The following is a 16601-nucleotide window of genomic DNA, read 5'->3' as shown; positions in this document are numbered from 1 at the left end:
GTTGTTTTTTTTTTTTTTTTTTTTTTAAAGATTTTATTTATTTATTTGACAGAGAGAGATCACAAGTAGGCAGAGAGGCAGGCAGAGAGAGAAAGAGAGAGGAAGGGAAGCAGGCTCCCTGCTGAGCAGAGAGCCCGATGTGGGACTCGATCCCAGGACCCTGAGATCATGACCTGAGCCGAAGGCAGCGGCTTAACCCACTGAGCCACCCAGGAAGTTTTGAAATAGCATACCAAGGAGTTTGACTTTAGATAGAAAACAGAATGGGAGGGGGAGGCTGCTGATGAATTTAAAGTGGATGGGTAATACAGGATTTTATATTTTTGGAAATACTAACCTTGAAAATAAAACACCCAATTATTTTATCAGCAAAATGGGTTTATACAGGAATAGCATAGCTATGACAAACCACAGGCAAGTCTGGAGATCAAAGGAGAGGAACTGTTAGTGTTTAGAGAAAGGGGGACTTTGGGAGGGGCTGCTTCGAAGGAAAGCATTAAAAGTGAGTGAGAATTCAAGGTGGTGATTGTTTCTCACTGGCTGAATTGTGACATACTCTCAGTTAGCTGGGCTGTCACCAGGCTAGAAGGAATCCTGCCTCTTGGCTGGAATAGTCAAGTCAGCTTGTTCCTCTTGGGCGTATAAAGTCCTAACCCTTCCTATTGGGTCTGAAATTGATGACCAGTGGTAGGCATGAGAGCTCCCCCTGCTGGCTTCTCAGCTCCACTTTCAGTTTCACAGAAGTGCAGAAAGGGACTTGTGCTTGGTGACCAGGAGAAAACTAGAATCTAAGAAAACAGGCCAACACTGAAGTGTTGTTAAAGATGTAAGTGAACTTACACTGAAGTGTAAGTTAAAGATGATGAGGGGTTGCATCAAGGAGAAGGCATTAGAAGTGAAGAGAATGAAGTATATTTAAGAAGTGGAAGTTTAGAATTGGTAAAGTTTTGATTTGAAAGGAATCAGTGCACTTTTTCTCTTCTTAGACTGCTCACAGTCTAGTGGAAAGAGACAGAATAAATTCACAACTTTAGTAGAAAGTGAGTTTTAGGCGCAAAGAGGAAGGGCATAGAGCAGTTTGGTGGTTGTTTTGTTTTGTTTTGTTTTGTTTTGTTTTGTTTTAGCTTGGGTTGGCTTCCTATCGATGGTAGCAAGAGCTGAATTATTCCCAGCGGTAGATTAAGTAGAATTAACCAGGCAGCCATAATGGTGAGAGTTCCCAGACAGAAAATAGCAATAGAGTCCTGAAAGCTCCCTGATTCTGTCCAAAAGAACTGGTCATTGGGATTTCCGTTCACTGAGGTATGGCAAGCAGAATCAGGGCAGATTTCTTAACAGAGGGAGGGCAGGAGATGGAAGTCCAATTTAAATGTCTGCAGAGCAAAGGACTTCAAACAATTGACAAAACTGAGAGCCAGCCTATGGAATGGGAGAAGATATTTGCAAATGACACGTCATGTAAAGGGTTAGTATCCAAAATCTATAAACAACTTATCAAACTCAACACCCCCAAAAAAAATCCAGTTAAGAAATGGGCAGAAGACATGAATAGACACTTTTCCAAAGACGATATCCAGATGGCTAACAGACACATTAAAAGATGCTCAACATCACACATCATCAGGGAAATACAAATCAAAATCATAATGAGATGCCACCTCATACCTGTCAGAATGGCTAAAATTAACAAGTGAGGAAACAACAGATGTTGGCGAGGATGGTGGAGAAAGGGGAACCCTCTTGCACTGTTGGGAATGCAAGCTGGTACAGCCCCTCTGGAAAACAGTATGGAGATTCCTCAAGAAGTTGAAAATAGAGCTATTCTAAGATCCAGAATTGCACTGTGAGATATTTATCCAAATAGTACAAAAATACTGATTTGAAGGGGCACATGCACCACAGTGTTTATAGCAGTATCAACAATAGGCAAATTATGGAAAGAGCCCAAATGTTCATCAACTATGAATGGATAAAGATGTGGGGGGTGGTATGTATTTAATAGAATATTACTCTGTGATCAAAAAGAATGAAATCTTGTCATTTGCAACAAGTGGATGGAACTTAGACTGTATTATGTTAAAATAAGTCAGAGAAAGACAAATATATGATTTCACTCATGTGGAATTTAAGAAACAAAACATGAATATGGAAAGGGGAAGGAAAGGAAAAATAAAATAAGATGAAAACAGAGAGGGAAGCAAACCATAAGAGACTCTTAAGTATAGAGAACAAACTGAGGGTTGTTGGAGGTGATGTGAGTGGGGTGATGGGTATTAAGAAGGACACTTGTTGGAATGAGCACTGGGTATTCTATTTGAGTGATGAATCACAAAATTTTATTTCTGAAATCAATACTACACTATATGTTAACTAACTTGATGTGTGCTTGCATTGTTTTGTTATGTCTAAGTGGAAACCTTTTGGTAATGAATGAGATCATCTAGGTTCTGTTGTAGAAAGAGAAGAGAACTAAGAATAGAACTTTTCAAAATGAGCCATTAGAGTGTTTTGAAGAAAAGGGATTAGGGAAGGGAAAAGAAAAGAGATCCAACAAGTAGACCATAGACCAGAGTACGAGGCCAGAGAGAGTAGTCAGTAATGTCTGGCAGAGATCATGGGAAATGGGGACTGAACATAGTCCATTGGTTTTGATATTAGGATAGAGGTCAGTGGTTTTGTACAAAAGAACCAGGTTAGTATCTGGACAACATTCTGACTTGATAGGGAGTGACTTGTGATCAACAGTGGGGCTAACTCAGGGGAAAGCTAATTGAGGGAGGCTTTTTGGGAACTGTTCAGCTGATGTGGAGGGGTGTGAGTTGTCAAATTTGAGGTTTCAAAACAGGGAGGTTCAGAGGATTTTTTTTTCCCATTCTGTTCATTTCTTACAGTAAACATTACTTAATATTTTGTGTGATTCTTAAAAAATTTCAAAATACTTGCTGATTGCATGTATGTTGCTTTTGGACTGTGATCAGATATAAAGTATGAGCTACCTGCAGTAAAATTCTAGGTGTTTATAGATAGATAAACAGTAGCTAATTTATTAAAACCATTAATTTATATGGATATGCTTATTATGTGTAGGTGTGTTTATTTTGTTTCCATTGTCTTCTGCATGCTTTGAGAATTTTTTTCATTTAGTGAGAAAACCTTGGTATGTGAGTATGTGTGAGTGTGTTTGTGTTCCTAGAATTTTAAGAAATATTAATTGGAGGAAGAAGTGTATTTTTCTCTTTGCTTAGATAGGTAACACTTCATTCATCTTATCAGTCACATGTTCTTGTTCAGTGCATGGGAAGAAGTCAGATAAATGATATAAAAATAACACCAGCATTTTAATACACAAGAAGCATTTTTTGTCTTATTTTTAAGGGTTAGAAATATATATTTCTGAGTGGTATTGGCAGGTCATGGCAAAGTTTAGCTTGTTTAATATCACCATATTTAAATGCTAGAATGTCATTTGTCTTCAGTCTTTCCATTGAAAAATCAGCAATGTCTACGCTTATTGTCACTAAAACCCTCTAAGCTCATGTATTTGTTGTTGGTAACTCATCTCTTATGTTTATATAGTAGTTTTGGAGGAAACGAGGATAAGAAGGGTCTCAAATGAATTGTGAAATTTTATTCTTTGCTTTAAAAATAAATACTTCAGGGGTGCCTGGATGACTCAGTGGGTTAAAGCCTCTGCCTTCGGCTCAGGTCATGATACCAGGGTCGTAGGATCGAGCCCCACATCGGGCTCTCTGCTCGGCAGGGAGCCTGCCTCCCCTTCTCTCTCTCTGCCTACTTGTGATTTCTGTCTGTCAAATAAATAAAATCTTTAAAATAAATAAATAAATAAATGATAAATACTTTATAAGGGGAGAAATAAATATATCTTATCCTGTATAATAAAAATTTTAGGGGCGCCTGGGTGGCTCAGTTGGGTAATGACTGCCTTTGGCTCCAGTCATGATCCCAAGGGTCCTGGGATCGAGCCCCACATCAGACTCCTTGCTCAGCGGGTAGCCTGCTTCCCTTCTCCCTCTACCTGCTACTCTGCCTGCTTGGGCTCTTGCTCTCTCTCTCGCTCGCTCTCTCTCTCTCTGTCAAATAAAATTTTTAAAAAATATTTTTTAAAGATACCTAATTTGGTATCAAATATGTCACTAGCCAGGAACTTCTGCATAGATGTTTGATGTACCAGAGGAGTCCTGGAGCAACAGAAGGTGGTAACTTTTCACTGAGGGCTGCTCTGAACAGTTTTGTATATTTACAGTTACAATTGTTCATTCCTATCTTTTTTTCCAGCCGCTATTTAAATAAGGCTTTTCATATCTGGTCCAAGAAAGAGAAATTCTCATCCAGTTTTATAAACAATGTGATATCCTACACTGGCACAGAACATTCTGCACCAGCCTGGATGCTGCTCTCCGAGATTTCTTGCTCATCCCCGAAGCTGAACTACACCAAAATAATAGAGTCTTGGGAGAAAATCAGCAGGTTTGCATGCTTATACTGTAGTTGCTGAAGATTCTTGTAAACAGAGCTCATATCTTAAGGAAATGGGCTCTTTGGGGTGCCTGGGTGGCTAAGCATCTGTCTGCCTTCAGCTCTGGTCATGATCCCGGGTTCCTAGGATCGAGCCCCACATCAGGCTCCCTGCTCTGCAGGAAGCCTGTTCTCCCTGCCCACTCCCCCTGCTTATATTCTCTCTGTCGTTGTATCTCTCTCTGTCAAAAAAACAAGTCTTTAAAAAGAAAAAAAGGAAGTGGGCTATTTCATAGCTATGCTTATACATAGATCTTGTCTTTATATTCTGGAATAAAAACAAACAGGAACATAAGAATAAGTTTTAAGCTTTCAGTTTACCCTTTGTCCCAGTAATTTAAGTGCCTTAATGTTCCTACAACTTGACTCCTAAACTATGCTACCCTACGTTCCTCTAGTATTAACAATCCAAAGACTATTTTGTTGGCAGCAGAGCTTATTTTGACTCTAGACTGATATTCTATATGTCATTTTCCTAGTCAACAGAATCCCAATTCAAACACCTTAGGACATATTCTGTGTGTTATTGGGCATATTGCGAAGCATCTTCCTAAGAGTACCCGGGACAAGGTGACCGGTGAGTGTCTGTTGGAAAATCTTGCAAAGGCTTTGCTTCTCACTTTATATATGTTTTAAGCAGTTAAATTTGGAAGGTTTTGACATTCCTTTTAGATGTGGTCAAGTGTAAGCTGAATGGATTCCAGTGGTCTCTAGAGTTGATCAGCTCAGCTGTTGATACTTTACAAAGACTCTGTAGAGCATCTGCAGAGACACCTATGGAAGAACAGGTAGGCTACAAACTCTTCCTGGATGTTTGTCATTTATTTGTACTTAGACATATTACTCTGTTTTGAAGTTTGAATTGTTTTCTCTTTGGAGAACCTACAGGAATGGGTAGTCTCTAGCAGCTGATACTACAAGGAAATTCTTTTTTTTATTTTTTATTTTTAATTTAAAAAAAAATTTTTTTTTAATTTTATTTATTTGACAGAGAGATATCACAAGTAGGCAGAGAGGCAGGCAGAGAGAGAGGAAGGGAAGCAGGTCCCCCGCTGAGCAGAGAGCCCCACGCAGGACTCGATCCCAGGACCCCGAGATCACGACCTGAGCCGAAGGCAGCGGCCCAACCCACTAAGCCACCCAGGCGCCCCCAAGGAAATTCTTATGTGACAAGCAGTTGACATTCCCTGAGAAGATCTTGGCTACTAATGACCTAGGGTTACCTCAGGAAGTCACCATTTTGGTTCTAGGTACAGGTGTCCTCTAGGAAATGATTTCTGATCATTTGAGAGGTCATACTCCTGGGAAATACCTGTTCTGTTACTATAAGCCTTATTACTGTAATATCTCTTCCTGTGTCACGTCCCCAAAGCTGGTCAGAGCCTACAGCTCATGTTTTCAGTAGACATAGACACAAATCCAAACCAGGGTTTCACATGAGACAGAGCCATTACTTTCTCTAATATTTGATTCAGTTTCTCTAGTAAGTTATTTTATTACCATGTATTCTGTTTTTGTCATGAAATATACTCCTAGACAATGCTAATCATAATGAAAAATTTTAGGACTAAGGTTATTAATAATGATTCTAGAAGTGAAAATTTAATTTAAATAACTGCTGGAATATTTTTAAGTTTCCCAGAATAAAAATATTTTTGCTTCATTCAGCTACATTCCTATGCTTCCTTTTCTTATGTAAGTTCCTTAAAGTCCTTCCTTGATAAGTTACATCTTCTATTTGTAGCAACAGATATAATAAGAAAGTATATTATAACTTCTTTTCCTTAGGACTGAAAACAGGTTGAAATGTACTTAACTAAAAATGCCCTGTTCTTTCCATGTAAATAGTGTCTGGTGTTTTCCTGGAGTGTACCTTTTGGCTCATCTGGTGAAAGAGATACTTGCTTTGTTTGATTTTTCTAACTGTTTATCTCTTCATCCAAGAGAAACTTTTAAATAGGGAACATTACCTAAGTAGGGAGCATATCTGAATAGCAGAAAACAGGTAGAAACAAAACAAAAAACTATTCATGAAGAAAGAGTGATGTAGGAAAAAGTGGGGGGAAATGTATATTTCTCAGATTATGAAACTGTGATGTCTTGATGGCATACCACTGATTAATGGCAGAGCCCTGCCTGGAACTAAGGCCTCTGATTGCCTTCCCAGTCTTTTTTTTCACCAGCACTGGCTGGAGAAAGAATGATCTATAATACTGGAGGCATTGGGGCCTTATGAAGCCACTGGCTGCTCACTAATGGCCCACAGTTGTTAGCACAGTAAGTTATATCATTAGAGTCTGTGAGGAAAACAGAGTTATTTTCACATTTAAAAACAGAACTAGAAGAGAGGTTACTACCACCATGGTTGTAGCTTTGTCAAAACTATTTCCTTGGTAGTAGACAGTGCACCCTGAGATTTTCCAGAATCTTGGGATATTTTAAATTCGTTTGATCTGGTGTGTCCCCTAAACATACATCTCTTTTCTCTGTAAGTGAGCATTCTATATTTTACTGAGAAAAACAAATTGCCCAAAGCTCAACAGCACTCTATATGAAAAGACATAGGTCTTGGGGCATTGTTGCTATCTATAAGGTTGTTACTGGTTTAGAGTGTTTTGTGGCTATCACTAGAAACAATCTGTGAGATTTTGGACTGTATTAATAGAAACAGTGTCTACAGTAAGAGGGGTGATTGTCCTCTTCTTTATATTGGTAAAATCTAAGTTGGGGTGTTCTAATTTAACTTCAGTGGCAACTCCTTAGAGAAATGTTGATAAAATTGAATATATCAGTGGGAAAGCAATTTGGTGAGGCAATTGCAAAGCATATTGTATAAGGAACAGCTGAGAGACCTGGGTGTTTAGCTGATGAAGAGACGAATTATGTGGGATACACTGCCTAGCTAAGTTCAAATATATGAAGGACCTTAAAATGAAAAAAATTAGATTTATTTGGCATCACAGAGAACTGATTTGGACCAGTGAGTGGGAAATTGCAAGGAGACAAATAATTGGCTAACTAAAGATAAAACATTCTAGGTCTGCCTAAAATGGAGGGACTTGCCTCAGAATACATCCTAAGTCATTGGATGTGTTCAGAGAGAAGCTAGACAACTTGACATGAGTCCCTCCCTATGTGGAGAGAATCCCAGGATTAGATGGGCATAACAGTTCTCTCCCAGATTCTGTGATTACAGAAGTTCTAGTCCAACTATCCAGCCCAGTTCTAGGCTTGAGGTCTCACACAAGTTGACCTTTGTCTTCTTGCCAGGATAGAGCATACAGATTTCAAAAGTTCTCTTGGACAGCATTATAGCCCAAGCAGTGCAATCTATTAAAATAAGTACAGTAATTCCATAAAAAGTAATAAAGACGGTCATTTTGAAATGTTTTAGGCCATGTCAAACTAAAATACATTTGGATCACAGTCATAGTGGCTGCAGTATGGTAAACATTGAGCATTGTTTTGTGGTAGTGCTTCTGGGCGCTGGGGTGATAGTTAAAACAGAGTCCCTTCCTAAGGCACTCAAAACATAACAGGGAAAATGCACATGGAAACAGGTGATTTCAACATGTACTATAATCATTTCTGGGGCTGCGGGGTGGCTCAGTCAGTTGAGCATCCCAACTTTTGATTTCATTTCAGGGCTGTGGGATCAAGCCCCATCTTGGGCTCTGCACTCAGTGCAGGGTCGGCTCCTCCCTCTTCCTTTCCCTCTGCCCACTCCCGACCCCCAGTTGCTCTCTGTCAAATAAATAAAAATCTTTAAAAAATAATAATAGTAATATAATCATTCCTAAAATTGAAACGTGCATAGGATAACATGGAAATCTTGGAGTGGAGCCTCTTAGCTAAACTTTGGTGTTTTGGGACTGGCCTCCTAGAGAAAATGTAGTCAAAGAGCTACAGAATGTGACTGAGCTCTCTCAGCTGGCGTGGAAGTGTTGTATACTACCCACTGGGTGGTTGTATACCACCCAGGTTTCCAGTGTTTTTCTCTATTAATGGAAGAGCACCGCTATTACAGATTTCTTATCAGGGCACTAGATCTTCCCAGAGAAAAAGAAAGGTGTGTGTGTATGTGTTTATACACACACCTATGAGATAAATATATAGATGTCTATATATGTATCTATCTATATATATAGTGTACATCTATCTATCTACCTATCTATTTATCTATCTATCTATATATACTATTCTTTGTGAATTCTGCTTAGTTCTTCTAGCCAGATTGCTAAAAAGAGCAAAGATTCGAAAGCATGATGGCTAGGACTTCTCATGGTTTATGCCTTTGAAGACCATAGAGTTTCTTCTGAGAAAATTGTTTCATGGATAGTCTTGTAGATATATGGAATCCTTCAGAGATTACCTTTGACTTGTCACAGGAACTACTGAAACAGGTGTGTGGGGATATCCTCTCCACCTGTGTGCAGTCACTCTCTGACATAGTTCTGAAGCAAAGTGGACCCGGGAATATGGATGAAGACCTATTTGTAAGTAATTACTTTTCTCAGACATTCCTTTCCTTTACATTGGGCGGGATTTTCTTTTTTTTTTTTAAGATTTTTTTATTTATTTGACAGAGAGAAATCACAAGTAGATGGAGAGGCAGGCAGAGAGAGAGAGGGAAGCAGGCTCCCTGCTGAGCAGAGAGCCCGATGCGGGACTCGATCCCAGGACCCTGAGATCATGACCTGAGCCGAAGGCAGCGGCTTAACCCACTGAGCCACCCAGGCGCCCCCGGGCGGGATTTTCTAAAAATGACTTTCTAATGTGCATTTCTAATCCTATCAGCAAGAAAAGGATTTTCCGAGCCTAGACCTTACTTACTTTTTTTTAGAAAAATTTTTGTGTTAGTGGCCTCTTCATTTTTCTCTCATGTACTTATTATCTGGGGAAAAACTGGTTGGGATATGCTTCATCCAGCTAGAGCCTGTGAGGTACCTGATCCAACAGGGAAAACACAGTATGCACTGAAATAATAAGGTAAGAAAGTAATAAAGGGAGTATGCTCTTTGTTCTTTTGGCTTATTTGTTTGGTGTGTATTTAAATTATAATGTGTCTGCTAAGCTGTTTGAGTATCAGACTGTAGAACTAGGGAATAGTGCTGAGCAGTTCTGAAGCCTTGTCTGTAATACAGTGGAGTGTTTGAAAATTTAAAAGAGAAGTAACCTTGGAGCAGCAAAACTGTATGACATGGCACCCTGCTTTAGAAATTGTGTTGGTGCAGTTAATTTCTGTGGGCCAGGATATGTGGAGCCAGTTTCCTGATTTGAGTGGCTGACCATCAACAAAACATGCTGTAGTAATTCTGACTGCCAACATCTGACACTTGGGAAAGAAAACTTTTGATGCCCTTCAGTAGAGGCCAGCATTTCACCAGAATTGGCCATTTTTCTCATCTACTTGAAAATTAGTAGAGCACCTCTCCTCTGAGCTCTCCTCTTTGCCACCTCACACTTGTACCTAGAAACTGAAGACCATGTTTAGATTTGTGAGAAGAGACCATTTGTGCCGAGGTATTAATATACAACTTTAGTAATAAAAATAATATCATTAGGAATCCAGACATTTCAGTTCAGAGGGCTTTGATGTGTAATATGGCCCTGTCCCAGGGTTTCTAGGGGGTCTCACGCCTCTAATTTGTCTGAGCAGTCACTGCCCAAACTAAGAAAAATGCTTATTATGAACAGTGAGTTTTTCCCTCTAAATTTTTTTCCAACTGTTAAATATGTCATCAAAATCTTCCCTTCAGTCAAAATATATATGGAGATGTTTTTCCCTGTATCATATTGTTTACATCACTCTTCTTTAAATAGAATTGAAATATTCCTTTAATCACTAAGATGTTTATGTTCAGCATTTTTTAAAAATACATACTTTTGATTTTGGTTCAGATCGTGATCTCAGGGTCATGAGATGAAGCCCCACATTGGGCTCTGCTCTGGGCAAAGTCTGCTTAACATTCTCTCTCTCCCTCTCTCCCTCGCCCTGCTTGCACACACACTTTCTCTAAAATAAGTAAGTAAATCTTAAAAAAAACCTTTTACATTTTACTATTTAGCCTCACCCCTGCATTTTTAGGATGAAAAAAAGCAGTGTTATTAATTATCAAGTGGAATGTCTTCATAAACACAGCAGCTGTGAGGAAGACTGAAGTTACAAGTTTTTGATAGGAGTCTTAATTGTAAACCAATCAAGCAGACAGTTTGGAAATATGTTTTAAAATGTAAAACAGTTTTATGCCCTTTAACTCTGGATTACTTCTAAGGAAGTAAAACAGTGTTTAAAGGTACAAAGGTATTCTTCAGAAGGAAAGCAAATAATAGTAAAGGTTTAGAAATAGTGTAAATGTTTGCTAGTAGTGAAGTAAATTATGATGATATCAATAGTTCTTAACATACTTATATAGTCATTAAAAATTTATTATACATATATAATTATGTTTTATATATATATATATGGTTGGGTGATTTTGCCATTTAATGACTGAATTTTTACAGTGGCTATGTTTCTATGGAAAAAAAATAGTTAATTTGGGGTACAAAAAAATTGACATGTCTTGAGCTACAGTTAATTTTTCTTTTGCCTTATTTTTACTGCAAAACCATTCTTTTTGCAGGTGAAGTACATTTTTACCTTAGGAGATATAGCCCAGCTTTGTCCAGCCCGAGTGGAGAAGCGAGCATTCCTTCTGATTCAGTCCATTCTAGCTTCTTCTGTTGATACAGATCATCGTAAGACACTTGAAATTATCTTCTGCATGGCTGTCTTAAGGCACGGTTAGCCTCTGAGATACAAATAAGACCTCTTTTCCTTCCTTATAGCAACATCTTCTCAAGGTGGCAGTGAAGCCCCAGTCTTTCAGCCACTCTCCCCAGTCAGAAGCTGTGTCATGCCTTCCGTGATTAGAGCACATGCCATCATTACCTTGGGTAAGCAAGAATAACATGGGGAAAGTATTGCTGGTGCAGTCTAGTTCCATGAGTAGCTTTTTGTCCTAAATAAGGCAGCCTTAGTAATGTATTACATATATTACACTCGTATTTACTCTAGCTCTTGTGAATTTGATAGGTGCTCCCACCTCAGAGGCATACCAGAGAGCTGATAATGAGAGCCTTCAGTTGGCAGCCGCCCAAGACAGTCAGATTCAAGACACCCCCTATAGGGAGCTTTTGGTTTTTATGTTAATTTATTACAATTATACCTGTTCCTGTTTTTGTTTTTATTTTTTTTAATACTCATAATGTGGCACCACGAAGTCTGTTCATCTGGAACTGTATGCCGGGTGCTACACTGATTGCTGGGAATGAAAAAATTAATGTGCAGTTCAGTTCATGAAAGGAAATAGTTTATTTGATACCTACCAGGACTGGCAGATGAGCTAATTAATAAACATATTTCCCTATGGACTCAAATTGTTGTGAATCTCAAAAAGACTGACCTCTGTGCTGTGATTTTAATTTCGTTTTAGTATGCTTGTTTATCTTATGCTGGATAAGATTTGTGAATGTTTTTTGTAATAATGGTTATTTTTCAGAAATGTAAGAATTGTGAATAAGAGCAAAACATTCTCTGGGCTGCAAAAAAAAATACAAACAGGGGCACCTGGGTGGTGCAGTCGGTTAAGCTCCTGAGTTTGGCCAGGTCGTGATCTCAGGGTCCTGGGATCGAGCCCAGCCCATTCAGCAGGGAGTCTGCTTGCCCCTCTTTCCCTCTGCCTGCCTATGCTCTTTCTTTCAAATAAAAAAAAAATCTTTAAAAAAATATACAAACGAAACTCATTTACAGCTTTCCTTCTCCTAACTGTGAACAAGAAATAAAATGAGGTGGTCATTCTTTCCTATTTACCTAATTCAGATTTTGAATTCATTATTAAACTTTTTGACTTCAGTGGAATATGTGTATAATCAAAATAAAATGTATCATCTTTTAGATTTTATTGGTCATTTTCCAGATGAGTAGATAATTCTGAAATTCATATGTTGACTTTAAAAGGAGAATAGTTTGGGTACCTGGGTGGCTCAGTGGGTTAAGCCTCTGCCTTCGGCTCAGGTCATGATCTCAGGGTCCTGGGATCGAATCCCGCATTGGGCTCTCTGCTCAGTGGGGAGTCTACTTCCTTCTCTCTCTGCCTGCCTCTCTGCCTACTTGTGATCTCTCTCTCTCTCTGTGTCAAATAAATAAATAAAATCTTAAAAAAAAAAAAAACCAGGAGAATAGTTTTACTCCAATGAAGGAATATCTCTTAGTCTATGTCTCATAAAACCTTGGAAGGGATAGGGGGATATTATTTTTTTAGGTGTTTTGAACTTCCTTATATTTAATAGTATGAGTTTGCCTGCCTTTGACCTTTTGTTTGTGATTGTTGGCATGATATTTTAACTTTGATCAAGTAAAATATATATTTTAGCAAGCTATATCTGGAGAAAATGTAAGCATAGGATTAGAGTTAAGAATCTTAATCTCTTCTGTGACAGGTAAGTTGTGCTTACAGCATGAGGATCTTGCAAAGAAGAGCATCCCGGCCCTTGTGCGAGAGCTGGAAGTGTGTAATGATGTGGCTGTTCGCAACAATGTCGTCATCGTCATGTGTGATCTTTGTATACGGTACACTGTCATGGTGGACAAGTACATTCCCAATATCTCCATGTGTCTGAAGGATTCAAATCCATTTATCCGAAAGCAAACACTCATCTTGCTTACTAATCTCTTGCAGGTATGTCTTAGAACAGGACCTGTCATATTTTTCCTTCCACTATTTCTTCTGATTTCAGGGAATATTTGAGTAATATAGGAAATGTGCTGCTCTGTAGTAGAATCCAAAAATAATCAGCCTTGGCTCTAGTTTAAAATATCACTCTTCTGATGTTCTGTACAGGCTTTTAAATAGATCATTACTTCCTAATGTTTATTTTGGGTGTTTGTTCAGATATCCTGTCAACCAGTGTGAGGTTTCATTTTTGTGAATAAATTCCATATAGAGAAGAGCACACTCAGTGGATGAGTACTTCTAGTTCCTATTTTGTCATTCTCCTTGATTTTGAACAAGTCAGTGTTTCTCGACATAACTTCTTTTGTGAAAGGATCACGTTTGCCTTGGCTATCTCAGAGTTGCTCTGAGAGTCTAATGAGACATTTTAGTATGCGAAAGAACTTGGTGAACTCTAAACTTAGTGAACAGAGCACTCATTATTTTTCTTGCTATCAAGAACATATGTTTAGCCTAAAGTGAAGGAGAAATAATTGATCTTTAAAAAGAAGGCATTTAACTAAGATGTATGTCTGTTCTTGTATGTTCTATATACTTACTTTTTCATATGGTTAGATGCCTGATGAAGGCACCATTGGCGCTCTCCCTTTTAAAGCTATGTGCTTTGAGTCATTTTCCTAATAGAGTAGATATGATGCTGTTCTACCCAAATATCCCTCCACTTCTCTTTGTGATTAACAAATACACATGCTTTCAAGATGGTCGGGAAGTGAGTGCTAACAGACCGTGCTAATGTGCCACAGACAGACTAAGTAGCTGACGGGTGTGATGTTAAACAAAAGAAAGTTAACAGTTGGTTTTATGGCTGATTTTAGGATTTGTATATTAAAATTCATCCTTAAATAAGCCTGTTTCTCTTTATACAGGAAGAATTTGTGAAATGGAAGGGCTCTCTGTTCTTCAGATTTGTCAGCACTCTGATAGATTCACACCCGGACATTGCCAGGTAACTCTTCCCTCACATGTCAGAAAACGGAATGATTTACCTAATTTCTGGTGTATATTAGCTTTTTTCTTTAAAACTGGTTTAGAGCTGAGTTATTTAGAATTTAGTGAGCTTTTGGCAGTTGCCAGAGAATTAGCAGATTTGTAAGCTATGTAACAAAACTTTATTTTGCGTATGTTTAAAAGAAAAATGCCTCATCCAATTTGACCATTAAATAATGTCAGCACTGACTACACTTGCTAACATTGTTGACTCTCCCTAAAGGAGTAATGAAGAGCAGTATATGAGTTTGTCATAGTAAATTATACGGAATTGTAGCCATTAATTGTTGACTTAACTATGTTGATTTCTAGGTCAATAAAATGCCAATTTTGATAGAGTTCATGCTTTTTAAAAGTACAGAACTTGTAAGGAAGATATTCTAGGAATTTTAAGATAATTGCACATGTGAAATGAGAGTATACAAATTACAAGGCTTCTTGGAAATGGGTGTTTCTTGAGAATTGTTAATTCCTGTCATTCTGTGTTTTTGAGGATTGTTTTCAGGAGGTTGAGGAATGATCTTAATAGAATTTGTTTACCTTGATTATGTTGCATGAATAATTCTTTTTGGAGCAGTTCTACAACTAGAAAATAGAATGTTGAATGCCATGGCAAAAGCTACCACAGTTGGGAAAAGGTCTTTATAGAGTTCATTAGCTATAAATAGCTTATAATAGTGGTTCTAAATATGGTCACCTGTGATTTACTCTGACTTCCATGGAAGAATTTCTGTTTTATTTTCTTTGGGTATAATTTTCCAAGGAGGAATATTTCACATAATAAACTAGTAGAAGGTTAACATTCTAATTAATGCTATCTAGAGTCAGAAATAAAAAGCTGAGACTATTACTTTTTTTTTGTTTATATAACTGAGAAAGGACCAAAATAACAATGTAATGCCCTCTTACCTTTACTGTGCTACCATAAGACTGGCTGTCCTGGCTTTCTCCTCTCTACAATGTATAGCCCAGCAGCACCTATAATTAGAAGTGTTGAGAGGCTTTCATGTGATGAGCCGGGGAGGTGAGACCTACCCTTCTAGGTTTACTCCCTTTTCTCAGCCTCATTACATGTATGTGAACAAGAGCATTGGTCAGTATGTAACATACACAGAACCCATTATAGAGGTGATCAGAGGGGTACCTGAGTGGCTCAGTTGGTTAAACAGCTACCTTGGCTCAGGTCATGATCTTAGGGTCCTGGACTTGAGCCCCACATTGGGCTCCCTGCTTAGTGGAGAGCCTGCTTCTCCCTCTGCCTGCTGTTCTCCCTGCTTGTGCTCTCTCTTTGTCTCGGTCAAGTGAGTAAAGAAATCTTAAAAAAAAAAAAAAGTGATCAGAGCATGAATCAGAAAGAAATTAGAAGGATAGATAGGGGGGCGCCTGGGTGGCTCAGTGGGTTAAAGCCTCTGCCTTCGGCTCAGGTCATGATCCCAGGGTCCTGGATTGAGCCCATCAGGCTCTCTGCTCAACAGGGAGCCTGCTTCCCACCATGCTCTCTCTCTGCCTGCCTCTCTGCCTACTTGTGATCTCTGTCAAGTAAATAAATAAAATCTTAAAAAAAAAAAAAAAAGGATAGATAGGTATTTATAGTAAGATTATCAGTGCAGTATTCTGATACTTTCCTTTTAATTCTTTCCATTGTATCTGCGTATTCTGTGTTTGTTTAAACCACGTGGCTTAAATGTGGGCCCTGATTTTCAGCTTTGATAAACTGATGATTACCTTTATTAACTGTAATTTAAATTAGTCTGTTCCCTTATTTTTAGGTCAGGCCTATCTGCTTGCATGAAACACATTAATTTTTCCATACTGTGTGCTAATACAGTCTTCTAAAAACTATAGTGGCACAGCTTGATGCATTTATTTCTAGCCTAGGTGGATTTACTGAAGATTCTTGAATGAGCAAATTTGAGTGACATTTTTAATTGGTCATATACACCCACTAAAGTTTAGGGTCTGCAAATTGTATGATCTATGATGTATCCAGCTTTCCACACAGATGTTGCTGCCTATTGTGTTGCCTTCTCTCAGGTTAGGAGCTCTCAACTGTGCCTAACCTCTCCCTTGCTCTCTTTGAATTGCTCCTCCCTCAAGATGCTCTCCCCCTTCCCCAAAGAAGGAGCCACAGAATCCTGAGAAGATGAATGTGCCCTAACCTCCCACATATGTGCCCTGGCCTTGTGCATCCGCTCACTGACTCAGCACCCTCTTCCCCAGGTTCCTTGGGAGCCTTTCCTATGACCATTAACATCAATAAAACCTGTCTGCAGTGGAAAGAAAAAAAAATTCCCTCTGCCC

General features: G+C 38.6%; 1 protein-coding gene across 1 annotated transcript in view; it reads left to right on the top strand.

Annotated features, from left to right (window-relative positions):
• Nucleotides 1-16601, top strand: part of NCAPD3 (non-SMC condensin II complex subunit D3) — a 69961-nt gene that overhangs the window by 36043 nt on the left and 17317 nt on the right. The window contains exons 18-25 of the mRNA XM_044258233.1: nt 4297-4488; nt 5016-5113; nt 5209-5324; nt 8925-9032; nt 11163-11277; nt 11368-11475; nt 13021-13259; nt 14180-14259. Coding sequence (XP_044114168.1) covers nt 4297-4488; nt 5016-5113; nt 5209-5324; nt 8925-9032; nt 11163-11277; nt 11368-11475; nt 13021-13259; nt 14180-14259 — 1056 coding nt within the window. The remainder of the gene's footprint in view (nt 1-4296; nt 4489-5015; nt 5114-5208; nt 5325-8924; nt 9033-11162; nt 11278-11367; nt 11476-13020; nt 13260-14179; nt 14260-16601) is intronic.

This window comes from Neovison vison, chromosome 7 (assembly GCF_020171115.1).
Source record: "Neovison vison isolate M4711 chromosome 7, ASM_NN_V1, whole genome shotgun sequence".
Classification (NCBI taxonomy): Eukaryota; Metazoa; Chordata; class Mammalia; order Carnivora; family Mustelidae; genus Neogale; species Neogale vison.
The sequence above is the reverse complement of the archived record's forward strand: the minus strand, read 5'-3'. Positions and strand labels throughout refer to the sequence as shown.